At 36.7% G+C, this 20489-nt stretch overlaps 1 protein-coding gene across 2 annotated transcripts; it reads left to right on the forward strand.

The window, feature by feature from the left end:
- Positions 1–6956: 6956 nt before the first annotated feature.
- Positions 6957–17011, forward strand: si:ch211-191i18.2 (uncharacterized protein LOC564095 homolog). 2 transcript variants are annotated; one of them, XM_017455146.3, is made up of 5 exons: positions 6957–7112; positions 11906–11992; positions 12145–12260; positions 12808–14880; positions 15713–17011. In XM_017455146.3, exons 1-4 carry the CDS (start codon positions 7010–7012, stop codon positions 12838–12840), a joined length of 339 nt encoding a protein of 112 aa, XP_017310635.1. In that variant the 5' UTR covers positions 6957–7009; the 3' UTR covers positions 12841–14880; positions 15713–17011. The 2 variants fall into 2 exon arrangements, with proteins under 2 accessions (XP_017310635.1, XP_017310634.1); XM_017455145.3 differs by having other exon boundaries at positions 14761–14880.
- Positions 17012–20489: the final 3478 nt, after the last annotated feature.

Consider the following 20489-nt stretch of genomic DNA (forward strand, 5'->3'; position numbering starts at 1 on the left):
AACACTTAGCTGAGTACTAAATTCATTAAAGACACGCATGCATGCATGCACGCACACACACACACAGACACACACACACACAGACACACACACACACACACACACACACACACACACACACACACACACACACACACATTTGCAAAACTCTCTGGTACTTCCCTTTGACATTCCTTTGTATATTCCTATATAAAACATATAGAGACACCAGGCTTTTAATCCTTGGGACTTTATCCCCAGATGTGTTGTTTTAATTTTCAGAATTAGTGAAAGCCAACTGTCATCACAGATGATCCAGGAGTGTGGTCTGATAAGTCCAGGAGTGTGATATGATAAGCCTTAAAACCGTGCAGATGGTCAGCAGCAAAAAAGACAGAAAACAGTAGAATGGGAAAAAACCAAACAGAAGAAAGATCCCTTCTGAATTCTACCTTCTTGAAAATCCAGGTTTAAGGGTTGGCCAATATTAAGCAATTTGGGTGTGAATATCTTATAAATGGTTTCTTATTATAACACATGATGGAAAATTTTCTGTTATACTGTACCTTTTAAGAAAACTTTATGTTCTTCTCTAACTCATGTAACCCAGTGTTTGAAAGTGTCTGTGACATTTTGTCCTTTTAGCAATTTCCTCATTTGAGAGAGCGACTCAGTGGAAAACAACTCTCTCTATATATTTGCCTTTCTTTCTTTTTTTTCTAGATAGACAATTGCTATTTTCACGGTATTTCAGACTCAAATGAGGAAATGCGCTCTTGTCACTTCATACTCTGTATTGAAGGGACTAGGGACCAAAAGCTTTTGTCATTAAAAGGATTCAGTTCTGACCCAGGTTATTTGACTCTTTTCTATACATAATTATCCTATACTAGATAATTAAGATAAAAATGATCCAACACACACACCACTGAAAGCTGTGGTAATGTGTCACACCTTCCATATCTGGTTCTCTTGGATTCCTTTAATATTCCTGCAGTTTTCGCTCAGTGGCATCGGACTCAAGGCATGGCTCCAGCACTGTTCATTCATCCTCCCACAGATGGCATAGCCAAAAAGGAAGACTTCTTTCCTGTGGTGGAAATGATCCAGGGATGCTTTTGTTTTCCATGGGCCTGCAGACTGTGAATGAACACAGTCTACACTGCTATGAGGTCATCCAATAATACAGTTTATAGACAGACAAATCTTTCAAACTCTCTGTTTGCTGATATGTGCACATATTTCAGATTACAGCAGCTCCTCTTCACTGTCTGTGTATATATATGTGTGTGTGTGTGTGTGTGTGTGCGTGTGTGTGTGTGTGTGTGTGTGTGTGTGTGTGCGTGTGTGTGTGCAAATTTCAAAAGGGAACTTGGATATGTTTTGAATGGCCTTTAGCAAAGATACCATAACATGATATTCAATTGTACATAAGCCAAACTTTGTCCTACATATTTTAGGTATTTTATTTCGGCAACACATACTTTAACTGAGTCTTCCCAAATCAGACCCCCACTAAAAAGCTGTAGAAAAAATGGACTATTTTCAGTGTTGGATAACTAAACTTGAAGACAAAGCCTTGTTTTACATCCAACACTGGATCATTTATCAAGACTTACATGGGTGTGACGGTTCTGGAAGATCAGAATCTTTCCATTTAGGGAGTAAACCCACACATCCTCTGCTTAATCCAGGTTTATATTACATCCTCATGTAAATGCTTCAGAACCTGTAAATGCATTCTCTAGCCAGAGATGAGGGTGAGTTTCACTGATAAAATCAGAGCCAGGGTCTTTTAATGGACGATGTGCCAAAATAATTATGTCACATACCATGTACCTTAATGATAAGTAAAAAAAAAAAAAAAAAAGTATGTGGATCTATTATGCACACATGTTTGTTTTTAAGAAGAAAAAAAACATCCTTTAACCAAAAACATCCGTGCTTGGTACTTCAAAGCCTAGTTATAGAATGCTTCCTTTTTCCTATATCCTCACATTATGTCACCCTAAAGAAGATTCAAATGTACAGACATGTACAGAGTATTTTTTTTGTTTGTTTTACCATTAACCATTCTTGCACATGGGCAGTTGTAGATATGTACATTAAACTCATCTATGAGCACTCTATATCTAGTTTATGGTTATATAATTCTGTTGTTTGAATAGTTATTTTCCCTGCCCTTTCCCTACAGAAAATGCTCATTTTTTTCTTCTTTTCCTTTTTTTTCTATGTATTTTTTCATGTCCTGCTATTGCAGGACATTGTCTACTGCACATAAACAAAACGTTCATTAAAAGTTCTTGTCTTGTTCAAAGGCTATTCTGCCCTCAATATATTCAAATAAATCTAATTAATCATCTTCCCAATAGGTTTCATTCATCCGCTAAAGCTGCCTTAGGGCCTCTGAAACTGGACAAATCTGAACAAAAGAGGAGCGTTATGTTATATATTGCATGATGAAACAAAGTGTTTAGACTGAAATATTTGGGGGTGTGAACAGCCTGAAATGACTAAACCCAATTACTAAACTGAACAATACTAAAAATGTTGATTAAATTTGATTACATCAGGTTTAGATTTACAAATGAGCATACAATTTTAGGATTGTATTGATTATGTTTGCTTTATTCATTATTTAATATAAATGATTTTTTATATATATATATATATATATACATACTACACTGTATGTACATTCCTACATCTATATCATTCCCAAACCATCACACTACTGCTGGCTATTAATAGAACTCCAAAAAAACATGTGAATGTGTTTTTGTTTTTAACATTTCATGAGTATAGACTCCATGTTCTGGGAATGTAGAGACAGGGTAATGCATAAATAAGTCTCTGAAGGCACTCAGGATGCTTATTCACACAGCGCTCGTGATTTACAAATAGCAGGGGACTATGGAGTGGATCACAGCCATTAAACACATGGACTGGACTTTGTAATACCTCCTACAAGTAAAAAAAAAAAGTGAGCTTTTACAAAGTCTCCTATCAAGATGTAGTATTTATATAGGATTAAAAAACTAAATTAAAGTGTATTATTAGGTCAAGGTAAAAGGTAAAATTTATAAGAGCCACAAGATTTCCCAAGTTAAAGCCTGTTTCTCTGTAGACCCCCATTATAGGCTATTAGCTAGATGGGTATTCAAAGCATTTTAATAGTGTTTCCCTGAGAACCAGCAGCTAATGTTCTCTCTATTCATACTTGAAATGAATAAATTATTTGCCAATTAACAGCACAGTTGAATTCAGCCTTTCCACAATATAACATTTAAGTTTTAAAACAGCAAAAAATTATAACAATTGTGAATGGGCTGTATATGTGCTTCTCTACTTCCTCACTAATGGACAGTTATCTTAGTGAGCTCATTTCCTGAGAGAGCTTGTGTGAACCAGATCTCTTGCAGGTAGAAGACCATGGGCGTCTGCCTGTGGGGCCCCTTACACGTTACCTCCCTATACAGACTGGATAAACTAACACAAGATAGGGACACCACATTTTTTTCCTTTAAAAGACTGCTTTAATAATACAGAACAAGTAGAATTATTTACTCTCAAAACCAAATCAGATATCTGATATTGCAATATATTAGAAAATAATCTGAAATTAATGAAGTACAATTGATGATCTACATTATATTGATGAAAAAAAAACATGATGAAGTCTGTTCAGTCACATATGTTTAGCAGATTCAAATGTGGAGCACCATTTACAGCCTTCTACTTACAGATTTTCCCCCAGCTGTGGTTGCCTTGGCCAGTAAACTGAGCTGTAGTAAAATGGCTATTCTTATTACTTGAAAATATTTCCCAATAACAGCATTAGATGTGGTATATGCAGATGCTGGTGTAAACACAGTCCGTATTTCTTGCTAGACTGCTTTATTTAATGCTTTTACTGAACAATGTTTTAACAAGTAGCAGGTGTGATGTGCTGCCTACCATTTGGTCCTTATACATATGACATTGAATGTTATAATTATTTCCTCACAGCTTGCAAGCCTCTGGCATTTAATCCTGTATGACTTAAGAAAACATGTTCTTTGACATCACTTTTACTGAAATGATGTTCTGACCACAAAAAGGCACGTACAGAAAACATGTGGAAATGTAATTCTGTTCTATGTTCATGTTTTGGAAAACTGTAACAGCACTGCACATACAGTGTACTTTTAGGAAAAGTAGTTTCTGGATGTAAGCCAAGATTCCATGCAAATGCTCTGCGGTGAACATTCACAAACACTCTTCCGCTGGTCTCTGTGTTGTAGGAGCCTCATAGTCAATATGGCAGATTCATCCTCCTTAGATACCACTGGCCTCATGGGACCCTCAGGGCTCATCCTGTCCCTGTTCTCACAACCACACACCAGGCTAAATCTGCTCGTTTACCCAAGCAGAGGCAATGGGAGAGTTGCTCGCATCCCACTCACATGCACCTCCAGAGAGTAGGGGTTATGTTATATTCTCACTGAAGGCTCTTCTAACTTCTGGTCTTCATATTGTCCTTATGTTTTATTTTTAGGTATTAAAACTCTCACACTGAAGTGAACATATTTGTATCCAGACTTTGTTGTTGGATTTTACATTAGCAATTATAGTTGTAGTCACTATCCTTTCAGTCTTCTTTTAGAATGCTAACTCTGTTAATTTAGTTAATTATAGAAACTTTTTATATTACATATTTTTTTCAATACATGTCTTTATAATGTTTTTAGGGATTCCTTCATTGTCCTTACTGTTTTGTTTGTATCTGGAGCTTACATATAGATTACACAGCTGGACAGCAGCAATTATGACTAAGGAAATAGAAAACCCTCGAAGTAGCATAAATATCCTCAATGGAAGTCATTTGAGCAAATGAAAAATAGAAATCTTTGACAGAAACATGTCCAAATCTCAATTAGTTGTGATGCAAACTGTGTGACTGTTATTTGTGTATATACCAAAACCAGCTTCTTCCATAAGACCCCAGTGTAAAAGTTTAAATTAAAAATAAATACTTTGTCTGTGTATAGGAGATACAGTTGTAGAAAAATAGGAAAATACTAAAAAACAACAAAAAAAACACACACACACTCCAGTGCTGGAAGCATTAAAACACTCCCATGACTCTAAAGCCTATTTCATGTGAATACAGGCTTGGAGAAAGACTACATAATAGCTGTAGCTTAGTACGCTTATGACTCAGAACTGTTGACTGTAATATGCTTTATTTTAGTGCCCTGAATATGTGTGCAGGCTTACATCTCCAATTCCCTCTTACCTAGAATTTTCTAAACTTGTGGCCCATGTCTACTTTGGAAACTTAATTGGCAACCAGGTGGGTAGCAGACATGCCCATTCCAAATCATTCTTTTTAAGCCAGTCAAGGAGGCGGCAGTTGTGAACGTTAAATGCCTATGAAACACTATAAAACAGAAACTGAAAAACTATGTGACCCACCATCAATGTTATAATCTTCTCTGATCCTCAAAATATGGCAACCAATAAACACATAAACTGTTCCCAGGAAAGTTGTTAGGCAGCAATAGTCTGTTTTTGAGAAGATCATGCTTTCTTAAACAATGTTTGGGTATCGAATCCATGAACCTTAGAAAGATGCTTTGTGATCAACTCTGCCAAACCTTACCATCTATCAAGACAAACCACAATGAATCAAATCTAATCCCTGGGGCTAAGGTGTATCCTGCACTCAGACAATACAGACTAAGAGGACAGTGAGAGTGGGTTATGATGAATGATGTCATTGGAGTGTTCTCCTTCTCAAACAAACCTCAGCCTACTTAACTAAAAACCAATCATACACACAGATTTGTTTGATTTGGCAGTGCCATGAAGGCTGTTGGTAGCATGCCCATTTACCCTACGTGACCCTTGTGGGTAGCGGCCACCCTCTGTGGCTTTTCTGATGTTTTACTCTTGTTCGTTCTGGAAACGTTTCTGATTTCACAATGAGTCGAGGGTGTAGTGAGACACTATAGATAGTAAGACAGGAAATATGGACCTAAAGGGCACATGCTCTGCCAAATGTGTGCACTGTCTTTGCAAGTCACCCACACACTCCTACAGTCCAGTTCACACAGCTGGGGGCTATGGAGGAGGGGAACTTGGCCAAGTCCCTTTGAGTCAGAACAGGCAGTGGCGAATAAGCCTGGCCAGTGCTGCAAGGATAACTGAGAAAGGCTGAGTCAGGGGGGAGGAATATTCATTCAGTTCATTCATTTCCACTCTCCCACACCCCCAGCTCCATGTCTTGTCCTGCTGCTGAAATACATGTTAATACTTTTCACTTCTCCTCCAGCCCCATGTGGAGTATAAAGGATGGAGAGCTCAGAGATCCCGCCTCTTCTTTCCAGGACTGAAAAACATCTGGTACTTGGTATATTATTTAAAAAAAAGTCTTTGGGACCAAAAAAGCCTCAAGTACATTGTGTCGCTCAAATGTTAATAACTTTCATACTGTCCTACAAAATCTGGAAATGATGTTGTTTGAGTGTGGTCAGTTACTTCACCAATCACAAGCATTTATAGCCACAAGGTACCAAACTTGGTGTGCTTTATTTTCAATATTTTCTTGTGCCTCATATCTACGAACAACAACTACCAGCGTATTTAAAACACGTTCCCACACTACAATACATCTGGGTTGTCTCCATGACATTTTAATACACTGATCTGAGTTGGATCTCAAACATTCAGTCCTGAGCCAAGTCCTGAGCCAAAGTCAGCTCACCAGATCTAAACGCCGCCTATATCCGTGCACCCTAAATAAAAAAATAATAATAATAATCTTATCTGCAAAAATGTTTGCATGAGATTGGGAAGAAATCAGATTATCTGGTTTTATTCGTGATCAATGCAATTTTCTTGGCAGTCAACAGAGCATATTAAAAAAAGGGAAAGCATTATTCCCTCCCCCTCTCTTCTTCCCCTACCCCCTTCACTTGGCTGTTTCCTCCCCACTTACATACTCGCAGGGTGCAGTAATTCAGAGACACAGTGTGGAGGCTGCTACATGAATACAGACTGCAGGAAGAGCAACATGCTCAGGTTACTTCATCACTGCTTGATTGTCGTGTGCTTGGCTGGGTCCTTGATGCTCCTGCCACTCTGCTGTGGTGAGTGTTAAAACAGAGTGACTGTAAGTGTGCGTGTGTGTGTGTGTGTGTGTGTGTGTGTGTGTGTGTGTGTACATACACATGTATACATGGGAGACAGTGAAAAAAGACAGAAAGTGAGTAAGAGAGCGAAGATGCATGCATGTCAGAACATACTGCAAATTCTTGTTAGGTTTTGTTTGGTGCCATAAAAGAATACATGAATGGTTTAGTCCACATGTGCATGCTGAAGGTACTTGCTGGAGGACAAGTGTAATTTGGGGAAGTACACTAGGAAATGGACAATGTGATCCAGGGTAAGGATTAGAGCAAAGGGTTGCACATGTTTCTGTTTAGGACAGAGCTGTGTAACAAGTGGGACTATTGAATGGGACAGATCCCCTGTGTTTCAAAGGTAAGATTGTTTGCTTTCAGGGTTTTGTTTTTGTTTTTGTTTTTTTTAACAACTGCTTAATTATCAAAACGACATGGACTACCGGTTCTATTGTCTTGAATTTAGAAACGAAGGAGAAATATAAGTGTGGGAATGTTATAAACATGTTCATTTTGTGATCTCAGCACACAATAGTTGAATATGTTGAAGAGCAGAAGCATAAGGAAATTGACTGCCAGAGGAAGGTGTAGAAAAATGAAGGGAAGAAATATGATTAAATCATTTCCCTTAACTTAAATCCATTTTTTGCTCCAAAATAGATCTTGAGAAAAAAAAACAATAACACACAATAAGGGGAAAATGTGGTGCATATGACCAACATCTAAACAGATGATGATGAGTAACTGTTTGCTTTCATTCAAAGCATATCAAGTGACTGAAATTTCAGAATGCACTTTAGATGTGGATATGCTCAGGGAAAACGACACAAATTCCAGGGCATCCAGACAGATTGTATGAAAGTGTGTTGTCTGTCTGTGCATTGCAGTTTCTCAGGCATGAGAGACGGCCCCAGGGTTAGAACAATCAGTGGTGCTACATAATCCCGATGCACAGCTGCTTTTTGTTGAACGCCTCAGTCGTGCACAGCTCTGGCAGGTCTCTCTATTCTTAGTCACAGGACCTCACAGAAAAACAGTCATCCATGCCACAGCACACTCATGGATGTCTAAACAGGCCATGAGAAACAAGGTTTCAGCAGCATATGATAAATGAATCATTAATTGGCTTCTGAACATATGTGAGTGTCACACTATTTAACCTGGATTGGGACGAGGAGAGAAAGCTGGGATGTTCTTTCATCTTCAAGCCGAGTAATTTTCTGTAGAAACCGAGTACTGTCTTTATGGTTATTGTTTTTTGGTTTTAAGGTTTTTAAGTTTTTAAGTCTGTAAACTTGTGATCCGGCACTCAAAGAAATGTGTAACATTCAGGTTGTGCCAAAAGAAGGGTTATTTTCTGGATTAATCTATACAAAAGAGACAAGGAAATGTCAAACTATCCATAACAACCACATCCATTCTATCGTTGTACATATAAGTTAATTATATTCCATATTTAAAGTTTTAAAGCAACTTTTAATGTAGTTTTACACCAAATTTGCAGTAATGGTATGCCATTTATCAAACATCCTTAAATATAACATGTAAAAAGCTTGAGCTTGGGAGTCTTTTGGAGGCAGGTTTTAACCTGTGAGAGTTTTTGCTGTTGTCTAGACATTTTTGGATGACTTCACTTTCTCATACTGACATGTCTTGGCATGTGCTAGCTTAACATCAGGTAGCTAACCATAGCCTCAGTTGAACAAACACCGTTGATTCACACTAGTGAACCTGTATTATTCAGTACGTGACATGACATCATGCTTTCAAAACAAATTTAACTGACTGGAAGAAAATTCACATTTAAGATAATATAATACTTATTTAACATCTGTAATTAGCAAAATGTCATTTCTTGCTAATGAAACCTTCTGAGGCATGCATGAAGACTTGCATGAAGCGATAAAGGAAGATTTGTGTCAAAAATGTATTTGGGAGATGTTATCTCACCTTATCATCATGCTCATAACTGCCCTTGCTTGTTTTGACACGGTTAGAAGATAACTTGGTAAAGTCTTGGAAACTTTACAGGAATCAAATTACATCAGTGCTGTAGCTGACCATGGTTTTACTCTTAAGTCTCATTTGAAGGGGAAAGAGCCTGCAGTTTTAGAAAGATATTATGAAGATGTATTTGCATTCTTTCCTGTTAAAAAATGTTTCTCAGGGCATGACTTCCTTCTCCTTTTTTTAGATTTCACCAAGTTCCAGCTGTTTGCTTGGTAATTGTGATTGTCTTCATTCTGATTTATATGCCCTGCATGTGGTTTCACATCCAGAGGCTAAACAATATGTGGAACTGGTAGACCTTGAAATTTTTCTCAAACTCACAAATGTTGGTAGGCCCTAATGATGCAAGTAGAAGGCGGGAATGGGAAACAGGCGGTTAAAACATGCACATGGGGGAAAATACTTGTGATTGGATATCACTGTGACAAAGTACTGCTTAGTTAATTATCCTGGTTGGAGAGGATCCAACCTACTTCTCATAAGTGCATTCACCCTAAAACAGTTAACCCAGCAGAAACTAAAATATGGCCTTGATATTGTTTGAGCAGGAAAACTTTCGAAACTTGTGAAATTACTGTATTGGTTGACCGAGGTCATGAGATCCTATTCTCAATATTGTCTCAAACAAGGACATTAAAATTAATAGCAGGTGTCTGTCTTACCCTGCTACATTTACATAAACACCACATACTAGCAGATTGGCTAGACACTTGCCTCACATCTTACAGCATTTAGCTCCATGCTGTTTATTATCCTAATTACATATTGGTGTAGGTCCAGGTAATAGCTCTCGGCCCTGTTTCAACCCTTGGCTCTCATGCTATTAGAGAGTATAATGACTGGATCATGGATGGGGTAGCACATAAGACAACCCTGACTCTCTTTTACCTCATAGCTTGTAGTAAGTCTTATCAGATGTCATACCTGACCACTGTGTGAGACTCCCTCTGGCTTTTGTTAAACAGATATATTATTAGCACAAAAAAATCAGCATTCATTGAGAGCTTTCCATTCAATCCTTGTTCCTTGAGGGCTGTTTTATAATGAGACAGTTAAGTCCGGCTGAGGAGATTCTCTAATGGTCTTGGCAACCTGCCATCAACCAAAACATATGGGCCATTTCTTACCTTCAGCACAGTGTCTTAGAGATTTGAAATGCAAAGTCCATATGTTGTAAGGCCAGATTTGGTAAATACCAGGGTCTGTATTTCAGCCCACTTTGCAGGATATATGACCTGCCTTAACTGCACAGGGTCCCATGGTTTACAATGTCCTAGGAAGTTCAAGCCAGAAAATGGATTGAACTGAAATTCCAATGGAGAGTATGCATGGCGTGAATGTGAATTAAAGTGATGAACGAGAATGTTTTAACAATCACCAACCATCACAAATATTTTCCAAACATCATCATACATAGCTCCTTAGACAGAGCAAGGAATCAGATATGGTTTAGAAATATGAAGAGCTCCCTGGGGTTCTAATCTACTGTGTGAATATTTACTATATTCCCTAAAGAAATGTTCTTGAATTTCATTGCTTTGGACCAACCATGCAGCTGTGTAAATGAATTTGATCTAAAAGACAAGCCTGACAGATTATTTATTCAACTCCTTCCATGAATGAGGAAGTGGATTCTCGGGGTCAGTTCTTGTCCTCTTTAATTTTGAACCCAAACCCCGAGAAGAATCAACACTGACTGCACAAATACTACATATCAAGGATACAAGATAACCATGACCTTAACCGTTTCTGTTGAATGCTAAAGTCACCAGAAGGCACTTTTTTGCATGCATGCATGCATTAGTCTCCCCTATTCTGTTTGTGAATAAACTAACTTGCTTTGGTCTGAGGTGACTCATTAGTGTCATATAATATAATATCACATAAGAACTTTTATCCCAAATGTATTAAACTTGAGAACATCTGTGCGTGGGGGTTGGGTCATGTTAAAACACTTTCCAAAAAGAAACAGGACACCTTCTGGTTTGAATATTTTAAATGACCCGTGATGATCCACCACTGCCTGTTGAATAGTGTTTCATATAGTGTGTTGTCACACTGCACAGGAACTACATGAACTCGATCTACATAAAGGTGTCATGCTGGAGATCGAGGGCCTTTGATTTCTGAGATATGAGATAACCATGCTTACTATGAGCCCTGTCAGAAACACTCTTGACAGCTGCCATTGTTTTCTCTTCTTTCTTTCTTCAGTAGAATGGTAATTCCACACCTGCACAAATATCATGTCAGGATATATCAGACTCATATAACTGACAAACGGCTACAATAAGGAGGCTGATACAAAGAGCTCAATTTACCAACTACATTCTCCTTCCACTACAACATTCTCTATAGTTGGGAGACATAGTTGAAATGTGTTAAATGAGTGAAAAATGATGAGATGCTGTTCAGTGGCATCTGGTGAACTGAAGATCTTCTTACTAAAAAGAACTTGTTTGTCATGTTTAAATTCTCAGGATGACAGGTCCAGTTTTCACTAACTATGTAGCTTTCCTACTACTTTCACTGCTATTACTGAAAATATGCTTTAAGACGAATAACTGAATAATAAGGTGGCACTGGAAAATGTATGCTCTTAGGAAAAGGAAATCAACATAATGTTGATGTGAAATTCTAACAGTTAAATTGTAGTCCTTCACTTTATCCAGAGTTATTCAGTTATTCTCAGCAGATACCACATATGCAGAACTCAAAATCCATCTAAATCTTACCTTTTATCTTTACAGGTGGACTTAAAACCTTAGAGTATGAATATGATTCTACTCCTGTACCAGATTACGACTACAATGCCACATTTGACTACAGTTTCTTCAGTATGTATTTTTATCTACCGCTGTTCCATCTTTCACTATGAACATATTGTTTCTACACCTGAAACGTTTTGATAGTTTTTATATCATGCATAGTTTGTACAACATGATTGTTCAGAACGGTTAATTTTTTAATCCTGCACTTGTCTGACTAGGCAACAGCAGCAATGAAGCCCTGGAGTACTTTATCAGGGAGAAGGAATCTGAAGATGAAAATGGGGGATTGGATAGAAGCCAAACAGATCGAGCGGTGCCCACTCCGGCAAACAAGGTACAAACTCTTTCTGCTCATTTATACTATCTTTCTCTATTTTGAGTTAGAAATGGAGTGTGATGAAGATGCCGTCTGCCTGCCTCAAATGTAAAACCTATGGAAAAGGTTGACTGTGCTGTTTTGTTTTGTTTTTCTGACACCCAAAATATCTTAGGAATTCATATGAAAAGGATAGCAGAAGTTTATTTGATTGTGAGGGTCAACTAAGCTTTTCAGATGAAACTTGCCGAATACTTGTCTGTTGAACTTTGAGTTAGTGCTGAAATGAGTTCCCAATGAGCCAAGTAATGTGGTCAGTGTTTGAAATGCATACTCAGCCCTTTTATGTGTCATGGTTTTATGTGTCATGGTGAATCAACCACAGAAAAAAAAAAAGCTGTGAAATATTTTGACATTTGCAGAGTGCCTGGGTAAGCTCAGACATATTCATCTCCTAATATGTATGCCCGTAGAGAGCAATAAAATGTAATTACAGCAATAAATATAGTAACAAATCACATCAAAATGTTATATGTTCTTGTTATCTTGCTATTTTTTTTTTCAGATTGTGTTGGAGTGTCCGCACAGATACTACTGACTTGTACTGAAAAGTCATGTAAACAGATGGCTCTCATTAGGGTAGCACGACAGTATCTTAATCCCCCCACCAGCTTTATAGCCACATTTAGGCTGGGAAAATAAACAACAACTCTGAATTATGACAGTGGGTTGATCAGTTCTCAAATATCACAGGATTTATTTCCCTTAGAATACACCTCATATTTTTTAGTTTGGGAATCTAAACAAATGTCTCTGGACTAAGGCTGGGGGGAAAAAAAGACCCTAAAGGTAAATCCATGTTAAAACTCTACAAGGCAAATTCCTAGCATGTTGCAGTCACCATAAAGGTCAGAATAGCACGCTGTGAGGGTCACATTCCTATTACATTCTATGATTATTATCATCATTGGCCTGATGATAGCCATAATAAAGTCTACCCTATAGAGTCACTGTTGGAACAACAATCTGGACAAACAACTCACCCTGAAAGTAGTAACTTTTGCCGGTCATAGCCTTCTCCATGTACTTCAGCCAGCATGTAGAGGAGTACAGGATAATAACACGTAAAAATGGTTGTACTAATCTTGTTCGCCAAAGCAAACAACTCCTCTATTTGCTGTCAGACACCAAATGCTTTCAGATCTCTGCATTAAGTCATAAAGATTTAATGGATTGCTTTGTGCCTGCTATGCAGAGCAGCACTTTATCAGCAGCAGCATTTTTGGACAATCCTTCATTCTTGCTTTAGATGGATTCAAGATGTCTCACATCTAAAATATATAACTAAATATATGCACCAAATACATTTTGAGCATCTAAATACAATGTATAAAGATTTCAGCACTGATCACAAGGATATCCAGAGTTACACTGAAGCTTGATGATAGCAGTAAGTACACACAGATTTTGGTAAGCTCTGTTATCTGTAAGTACCATGTAAATGACACCTGTCTCCTGTAGTATCACAAAACTCTCTGGAAAGGAAAAAGCCTGTGAATAGTAATTTTGGGTTTTGTTTGTTTAAACAAGGGATCCTTTTAACCTAAGAGGCAGGACAGTTTGCTTTTTAAATCAATGTGTTCATTAGGTTTTTATCTATCAAGGTTACAGTGCATCCGGAAAAGTATTCACAGCGCTTCACTTTTTCCACATTTTGTTATGTTACAGCCTTATTCCAAAATGGATTAATTATTTTCCGCAAAATTCTACAAACAATACCCTATAATGACATCGTGAAAGAAGTTTGTTTGTAATCTTTTCAAATTTATTAAAAATAAAAAACAAAAAAAGCACATGTACATAAGTATTCACAGCCTTTGCTCAATACTTTGTTGAAGCACCTTTGGCACCAATTACTGCCTCAAGTCTGTTTTAGCATGATGCTACAAGCATGGCACACCTATTTTTGGGCAGTTTCTCCAATTCTTCTTTGCAGGACCTCTCAAGCTCCATCAGGTTGGATGGGGAGCGTCGGTGCACAGCCATTTTCTGATCTCTCCAGAGATGTTAATAAGATGTGGAAAAAGTGAAGCGCTGTGAATACTTTCCGGATGCACTGTACATGTGGAAGAATAGGAAGTAGATATAAGATAATAAGATGAACTCGCCTGCCCCACCCTTACAGTCATGCCAAAGCAATGCTTTTATAATGGGACCAGCAACATAAACAGAATATGTTTGGTAAACAGATAAACAAAGTGCATAAGGTATAAAATTCAGTCAGGTTGGTAACATCAAATAGAATATCAAATGCCTTACAGGTTTTCTGTCACAGATTTTAAGTTAAGGAAATTAGGATTACAGGACAATTTCTTATAAGTTCTTATAAGTAACTAGACCTATACAGCAGGGATGTCAACAGCTTGTCAAGACACAAACATGTCTAGATTCTAAGAAAGAATTTTGTCAGTATACACAGTACATCTCATCACTCACTCACTTTCTTTGATCATCTCAGGCCTTTAGGACAGTATATCCAAGCTCACTGCTCATACTGATCCTGGCTTCTCATCAGCTGCTCAGACTCCTATAGGACACACTGCACATCACAGGACACCATCACACACAAACACATGAGGTGAGTGCAATGGCTATTCTCGACATGCAAACCCAAACCACACTGTGCACTTCCTATTTGGTCTTATGTCACATCAATCATATGATTATTTGCCTTAGTACTGGTAAAATACAGTATGCATTTAAATATCTATGTAATTCTTGCTTACTGTCAACAGAGGGCGATCGAAACCTAGGCTGTAGGAAAAGTATTTACCTGCATGGAAAGTTAAGAGAATCGATATGATATCTATATTATTTACACTTATAGCAAAAACAATTCTGTATAGTGGAACCTTTTTTTGTAGTTATATAGAACCGTATTTAAGGGAATATAAAGAACTGTACACAACAGTTCCTTTAAAGCAGTAATTCTCAAAGTGGGGATCCATAATTTTTTTAATTTAGTTGCAACAGTGAAAATCATAACCCATCCATATCAAAGTTATTAATAAATATACTCCATGAAGACAAGGTTGGAGTGGAAGAACTCGAGTGTCCTGCACAGAACCCTGACCTCAACCCCATTGAACACATTTAGGATGAACTGTAATGCTGACTGCGCCCCAGACCTCCTCGCCTAACACCAGTGAATGACCTCATTAATGCTCTTGTGGCTGAATGAACACAAATCCCCACAGCCATGCCCCAACATCTAGTAGAAACCTTTCCAAAAGATGGGAGGTTATTATAACAGCAGAGAGGGACTACATTTGGAAATTAAATCTAAAATGCTCATGTGTTATGGTCAGGTGGCCACAAACATTTATCCATATAGTGTATATATCTATGTTTACACACCAAGGACATCTCTTGTGTGTGGCCGTGTTTGACTGTGTTCCTTCTTTTTCCAGGACTCAACAGAAAGACAGAGATGGACAAACAACCTCAATGGAGAACCATAGACTTGGCAAACTGAGACTGAGGAAGAGGGGCACACAGACATAATCAAACGAGCAAACCTCTCACGGCAGAGGAGCAGCTACAGTATAACACTTTCCAGACTGCTGTAATGATGCAAACAAGAGACACCACAAGACCCCATCTCCCTTACAAAGCCAGAACAATCTCAAACTAGACACAGAGGATGTGTTAGACACACATCCTCATAACTGAACAGTATGGACTACTGGAAAGACAAATTTAGCTTAATCAAGAAAAGGAGCTTTTGATAACTCTCAAAGTGTGCCTTATAATGGTAGAAAAGAGGGACAAAAAAAGCCTTGTCTAAACAGGCATAGAAAAATAAAGACATTATGGATTTATGAATGTAAAAAATTTGAATGTTAGATATGAATGAATTTTCAGTGCAATTTTAAGGGACCTTTATAATAATAGTGTATAATATAGCCTATTTTAATAAGCAAATTGCTGAAAAGAATGAAACTAGCATCAATGCTCCAGTGTATGTGTCTGTGTGTGCATGTGTTGCTTCCACATTTTACATCATTTTACATCAGATCATTATGCACACAGCATCAAGTCTGCTTCTCCCAGGCCACCTCATATATGAAAAATATCAACAGAGCACAATGCAAATTCCCAAATTATATTTGATACCAGCTTAATACCATTTAGCAGTTATGATTGTGTCACTGAAAATGCATCATTTATGACTCCTTTATACAAGTTCATTATTCTGAAAACTGACTCTGATATTATTACTTTAGAAACATGGACACACTGTGAATGTCAGAGCAGAAAGTACAAATCCTGACGAGTCTTACACAATGCATAGTAAACACACAGGCACTTTCCTAAGCAAATGCACTTCTTTCATTAGCGTCACTTTTTTTTTCAGAGCTTTTTGGTGGATATACCCTTACGGTAAAATCACATACATTTCACACATGATCATGTATCATTTTTCCCATGTGAGTAATATGTGATCACATGTGAAGTAGAGCCATTTCACATATGCCCTGAAATCGCATGTGTGAACTAAAGTACATAATGTTACCTAATGTGAATAATGTGTTCACATGTGAAAAAAATCACATGGAAATACATGAATCATTTGTAAAACAACAACAACAAACAAACAGAACGCAAATAAACAAACAAAATGTGTAAACAAATGAATCTTTGTGATAACAAAACAAAACAAAAATAAATCACAACATTCCATGAAAAATAAAAACACAACAAAACAACAACAGCAAAAACAAAAACACCAGCAACAATCACATGTGTATATAGTAATTATTCACATGTGAAATTTGTGTGATTTCTGTAAGGGTAATGCTTTAAGTACTATGCTTTAAATACTAAAATTTGCATTCATGTTTTATAAACTTGGCACAAAATATTTCACTCAAAGTTAAATTGGCATTTAGTTTTTGTGAGTTAACATCTATGTTGTTAATAATTCTAAATAAATATTTTTACTTAAACCAATAAATAAATGGGTTTTTCTTTTTTTAACAAAGTAAAGAACCATGCGAATATTTAAAACTATACTGGCAGACATTTTACAAACTGTGTTAATAATTAACCTCTGACCTTAACAAACTTTAACAAAGATGCTCATGAATTGCTAGATTTTAGAGAAAGTTCTGGTAAACCACTGACAGCTTAGAAGCACAAATCTGCTTTGTTGTTAACACATTGTATCAATATAAATTACTTGTGGTTAGGCAGTTAGGGCTTAGTGAATTATCATAGCCTTCACAAGCTGTTAATGGGGAAGAAGTTCTGACACAATCAGGTTATGGCTGCGAAATAACTCTGTGATAATGAATCTTAAAGCCAGCAAGAAAATTGACAGACAACTGGAAAAACAAAGGATGTGAATACGAGGAGTCACACTAATACCAGAGAAACAGCTATTCTGTGTTTCTGAATGAACCTTGATAAGCAACAAGACACGGAGACAACATACTGAATACATTATTACAATTTTCTGCCTTTGAGCACTGCACAACACAATAGACTGAAATTTTCATAGAACACACATATACACTATAAATCAAGTACATGCAAGGATAAATACAAAGGAGCATGATAAATAAGCTCAAGGAAAACTCATGTCTTGAATATTACAGAAATCAGTCTGTATGTATAGAAGAAAATTAAGGATGTTGTAAGACTAAAAGGGATATTTGTAACGTAACCCTTTGCTATGATACTGCTCCATAATCACATAACTCACAATTTCTGTTCATTCGTCTCAAAACCAGTGATACAGCTTCTGTTCTCAAAGGCATTTCTGTACAGTTTATTCACACTAAAGGAAAAAAATATCTATTTTTTTTTTCATATTTAGCGCATACTAGCAGTGCGTGATAGTAATTACACTGAGATTGATATCAGTTGTCATTTTTCTTTTCCACAACGTTAAATATTTAAAAAATGATTAGCAACCCAAGTTATTACTTTTTGTTTAAGCAGGCATACTGAAGAAATAGTGTTTTACTGAATTGTTATTGAATTGTTATAGCAGGTTTAATCTTAGTCTTAAGTCTTTAACAGTGCTAACAATGCAGTTTCACTGTATATTAGTCATTCATATATTAGTCTATAGAGCTATCCTTTTTTTTTTTTTTAGGTGAAGGGATCCATTGTGGATTTACCTACCATTTCTGTCATAAACAGACTGATTTATTACAGAGCTTATGAAAGGACAGAGAAGAGGCTACATTTTGTAATAGTTTTTAAAAAAATAGATTTTTAGCTCTTCAAAATGTTCACCATGTCTTTTAGAGACTACATACTCTGTCAAACAGGAAGCAGACTATACAAACTGGACAGAGTGTTTGGGATAAATAATGTTACTTGACATGCTTAGAGGAAACTCAACAGAGAAACAACCTTATATGGATGAACTTTGAAAGAATTTCAAAAAGGGTGAAGTTTTGATATAAGGAGTCTAATTTTGGATGTCATTCACTACAAACTACCTAACACTGAAACAGGATCATTATTACAAAGTGCTACCTATTGCTAACATATTTGTTTTTGAATGTTATAATTTTTCTGTGGCTTGAATGATTTTTTTCCCCCTCAACCTTTTGAAGAATTATTCTACAAACAGATGAATACATGGATTTAATTGCATGCTGGCAAACTGTGACCTTAACATGATGGTATATTAGCTGTGAATGTATATTTAGCTTACAAGCATTTATGTTTTCCTCAGGCTTTAAAGTGCAGTAGAAAGATATCAAGCTCAATCATAAATGTTAATGAAGCTTTGGAGGTGCTGGCGCAGTGACTCAGACCTGTACTCTGTACTGCCTGCAAAGCTTTAACATCTAAACTACATAGCCTTAATTTAATTAGAGCTTTTATCACATTCTCATACTATGTAAATAGAAACTATAAGCTATGAAATTTATTAACAGAGAAAATTGCTGCTTCCAGATGCCTAACAAACTATTGACCTGCCAGGCAATAAATAAGGTGGCACAAGCTATTATCATGCTTCAGAAAATACTACTGCATGACAAAAACTTTGCTAAGTTTCACTGCTCACCATTCATCAGCATGGAAGTTGGTATTGGTGTAACAAATTCAATTCAATTCAATTTTATTTGTATAGCGCTTTTTACAATAGACATTGTCTCAAAGCAGCTTTACAGAAATATCAACACGGTATACAGATATTAAAGGTGTGAATTTATCCCAACTGAGCAAGCCACTGAGTGGCGACGGTGGCAAGGAAAAACTCCCTAAGATGTTTTAAGAGGAAGAAACCTCGAGAGGAACCCGACTCATTATGACTATAATGGTGTAGTATAAATGTAGATGAGTCTGGGCTGACCTTCTCAGCCTGCTGCCACTGCGACCCACACCAGGAAAAAGAAGAAGGAAAATGAATGAAAAAAAAACAACGAATAAATGCGTGTATTAATCTTACAGAAAACATTCCATTTTCACATACTTTCAGTGGGTATTTTTTGTCAGAATTAATTTTTTTATCTAGATCATTTTTTGTTGAATATTTATGGATAACTTGGAGCAAATCCAGACTATTAATAACAAACATCTTTGCAAGTACAGATCCCTGACATTCTCATCACCCCAACCTGTCACTTTACTACTCTCACATCTCCTCAAGTGAAGAATTTAATTAAAGCACATTTCATCTCAGTCAGCAGGCTATCTGATATTAGCTCCTAAAGGTGTAAAAACAGAGGAAGGATAAGCAGATAATGGATAGACTCACGGGAAGTGACTCAGATCACACTTATGTCACCTAGAGATCATTATTAAGTTTTCAAGTAAAGATATTCCTACATTCATTACCATTGTGAACATAATCGCACATAACATAATTTACAGCATTTTTGTAAAATGTGCAATAATTTGTGCTCACAGTTTAGCTGTTTTTCCATGTTTTTCTTTGTCAGCATTATTGTACATTTCCTGGAGTAAATGGAGAAATTCTCTTCTTCTAAGACAGAACTGTTCAAAAAAAGTAGTACAAACCTTCCAAAAATTTGTTTGTTTATATCTTTTGGCACTAGCCATAATTAAACATATTCTATTCTTTCTGTTCTTTAAAATATCTCTGGGACAGTAATCCGATTTTTTGCAGTAGCATTGCTACAAGTAGTAACTGTTTAATTTCATTTTCCAATAGTGAGGAGCATGATTATTTTAATATTTTAAGCTAGTAAATGGCAAATT

Source organism: Ictalurus punctatus, chromosome 24 (genome assembly GCF_001660625.3).
Source record: "Ictalurus punctatus breed USDA103 chromosome 24, Coco_2.0, whole genome shotgun sequence".
Taxonomy (NCBI): Eukaryota; Metazoa; Chordata; class Actinopteri; order Siluriformes; family Ictaluridae; genus Ictalurus; species Ictalurus punctatus.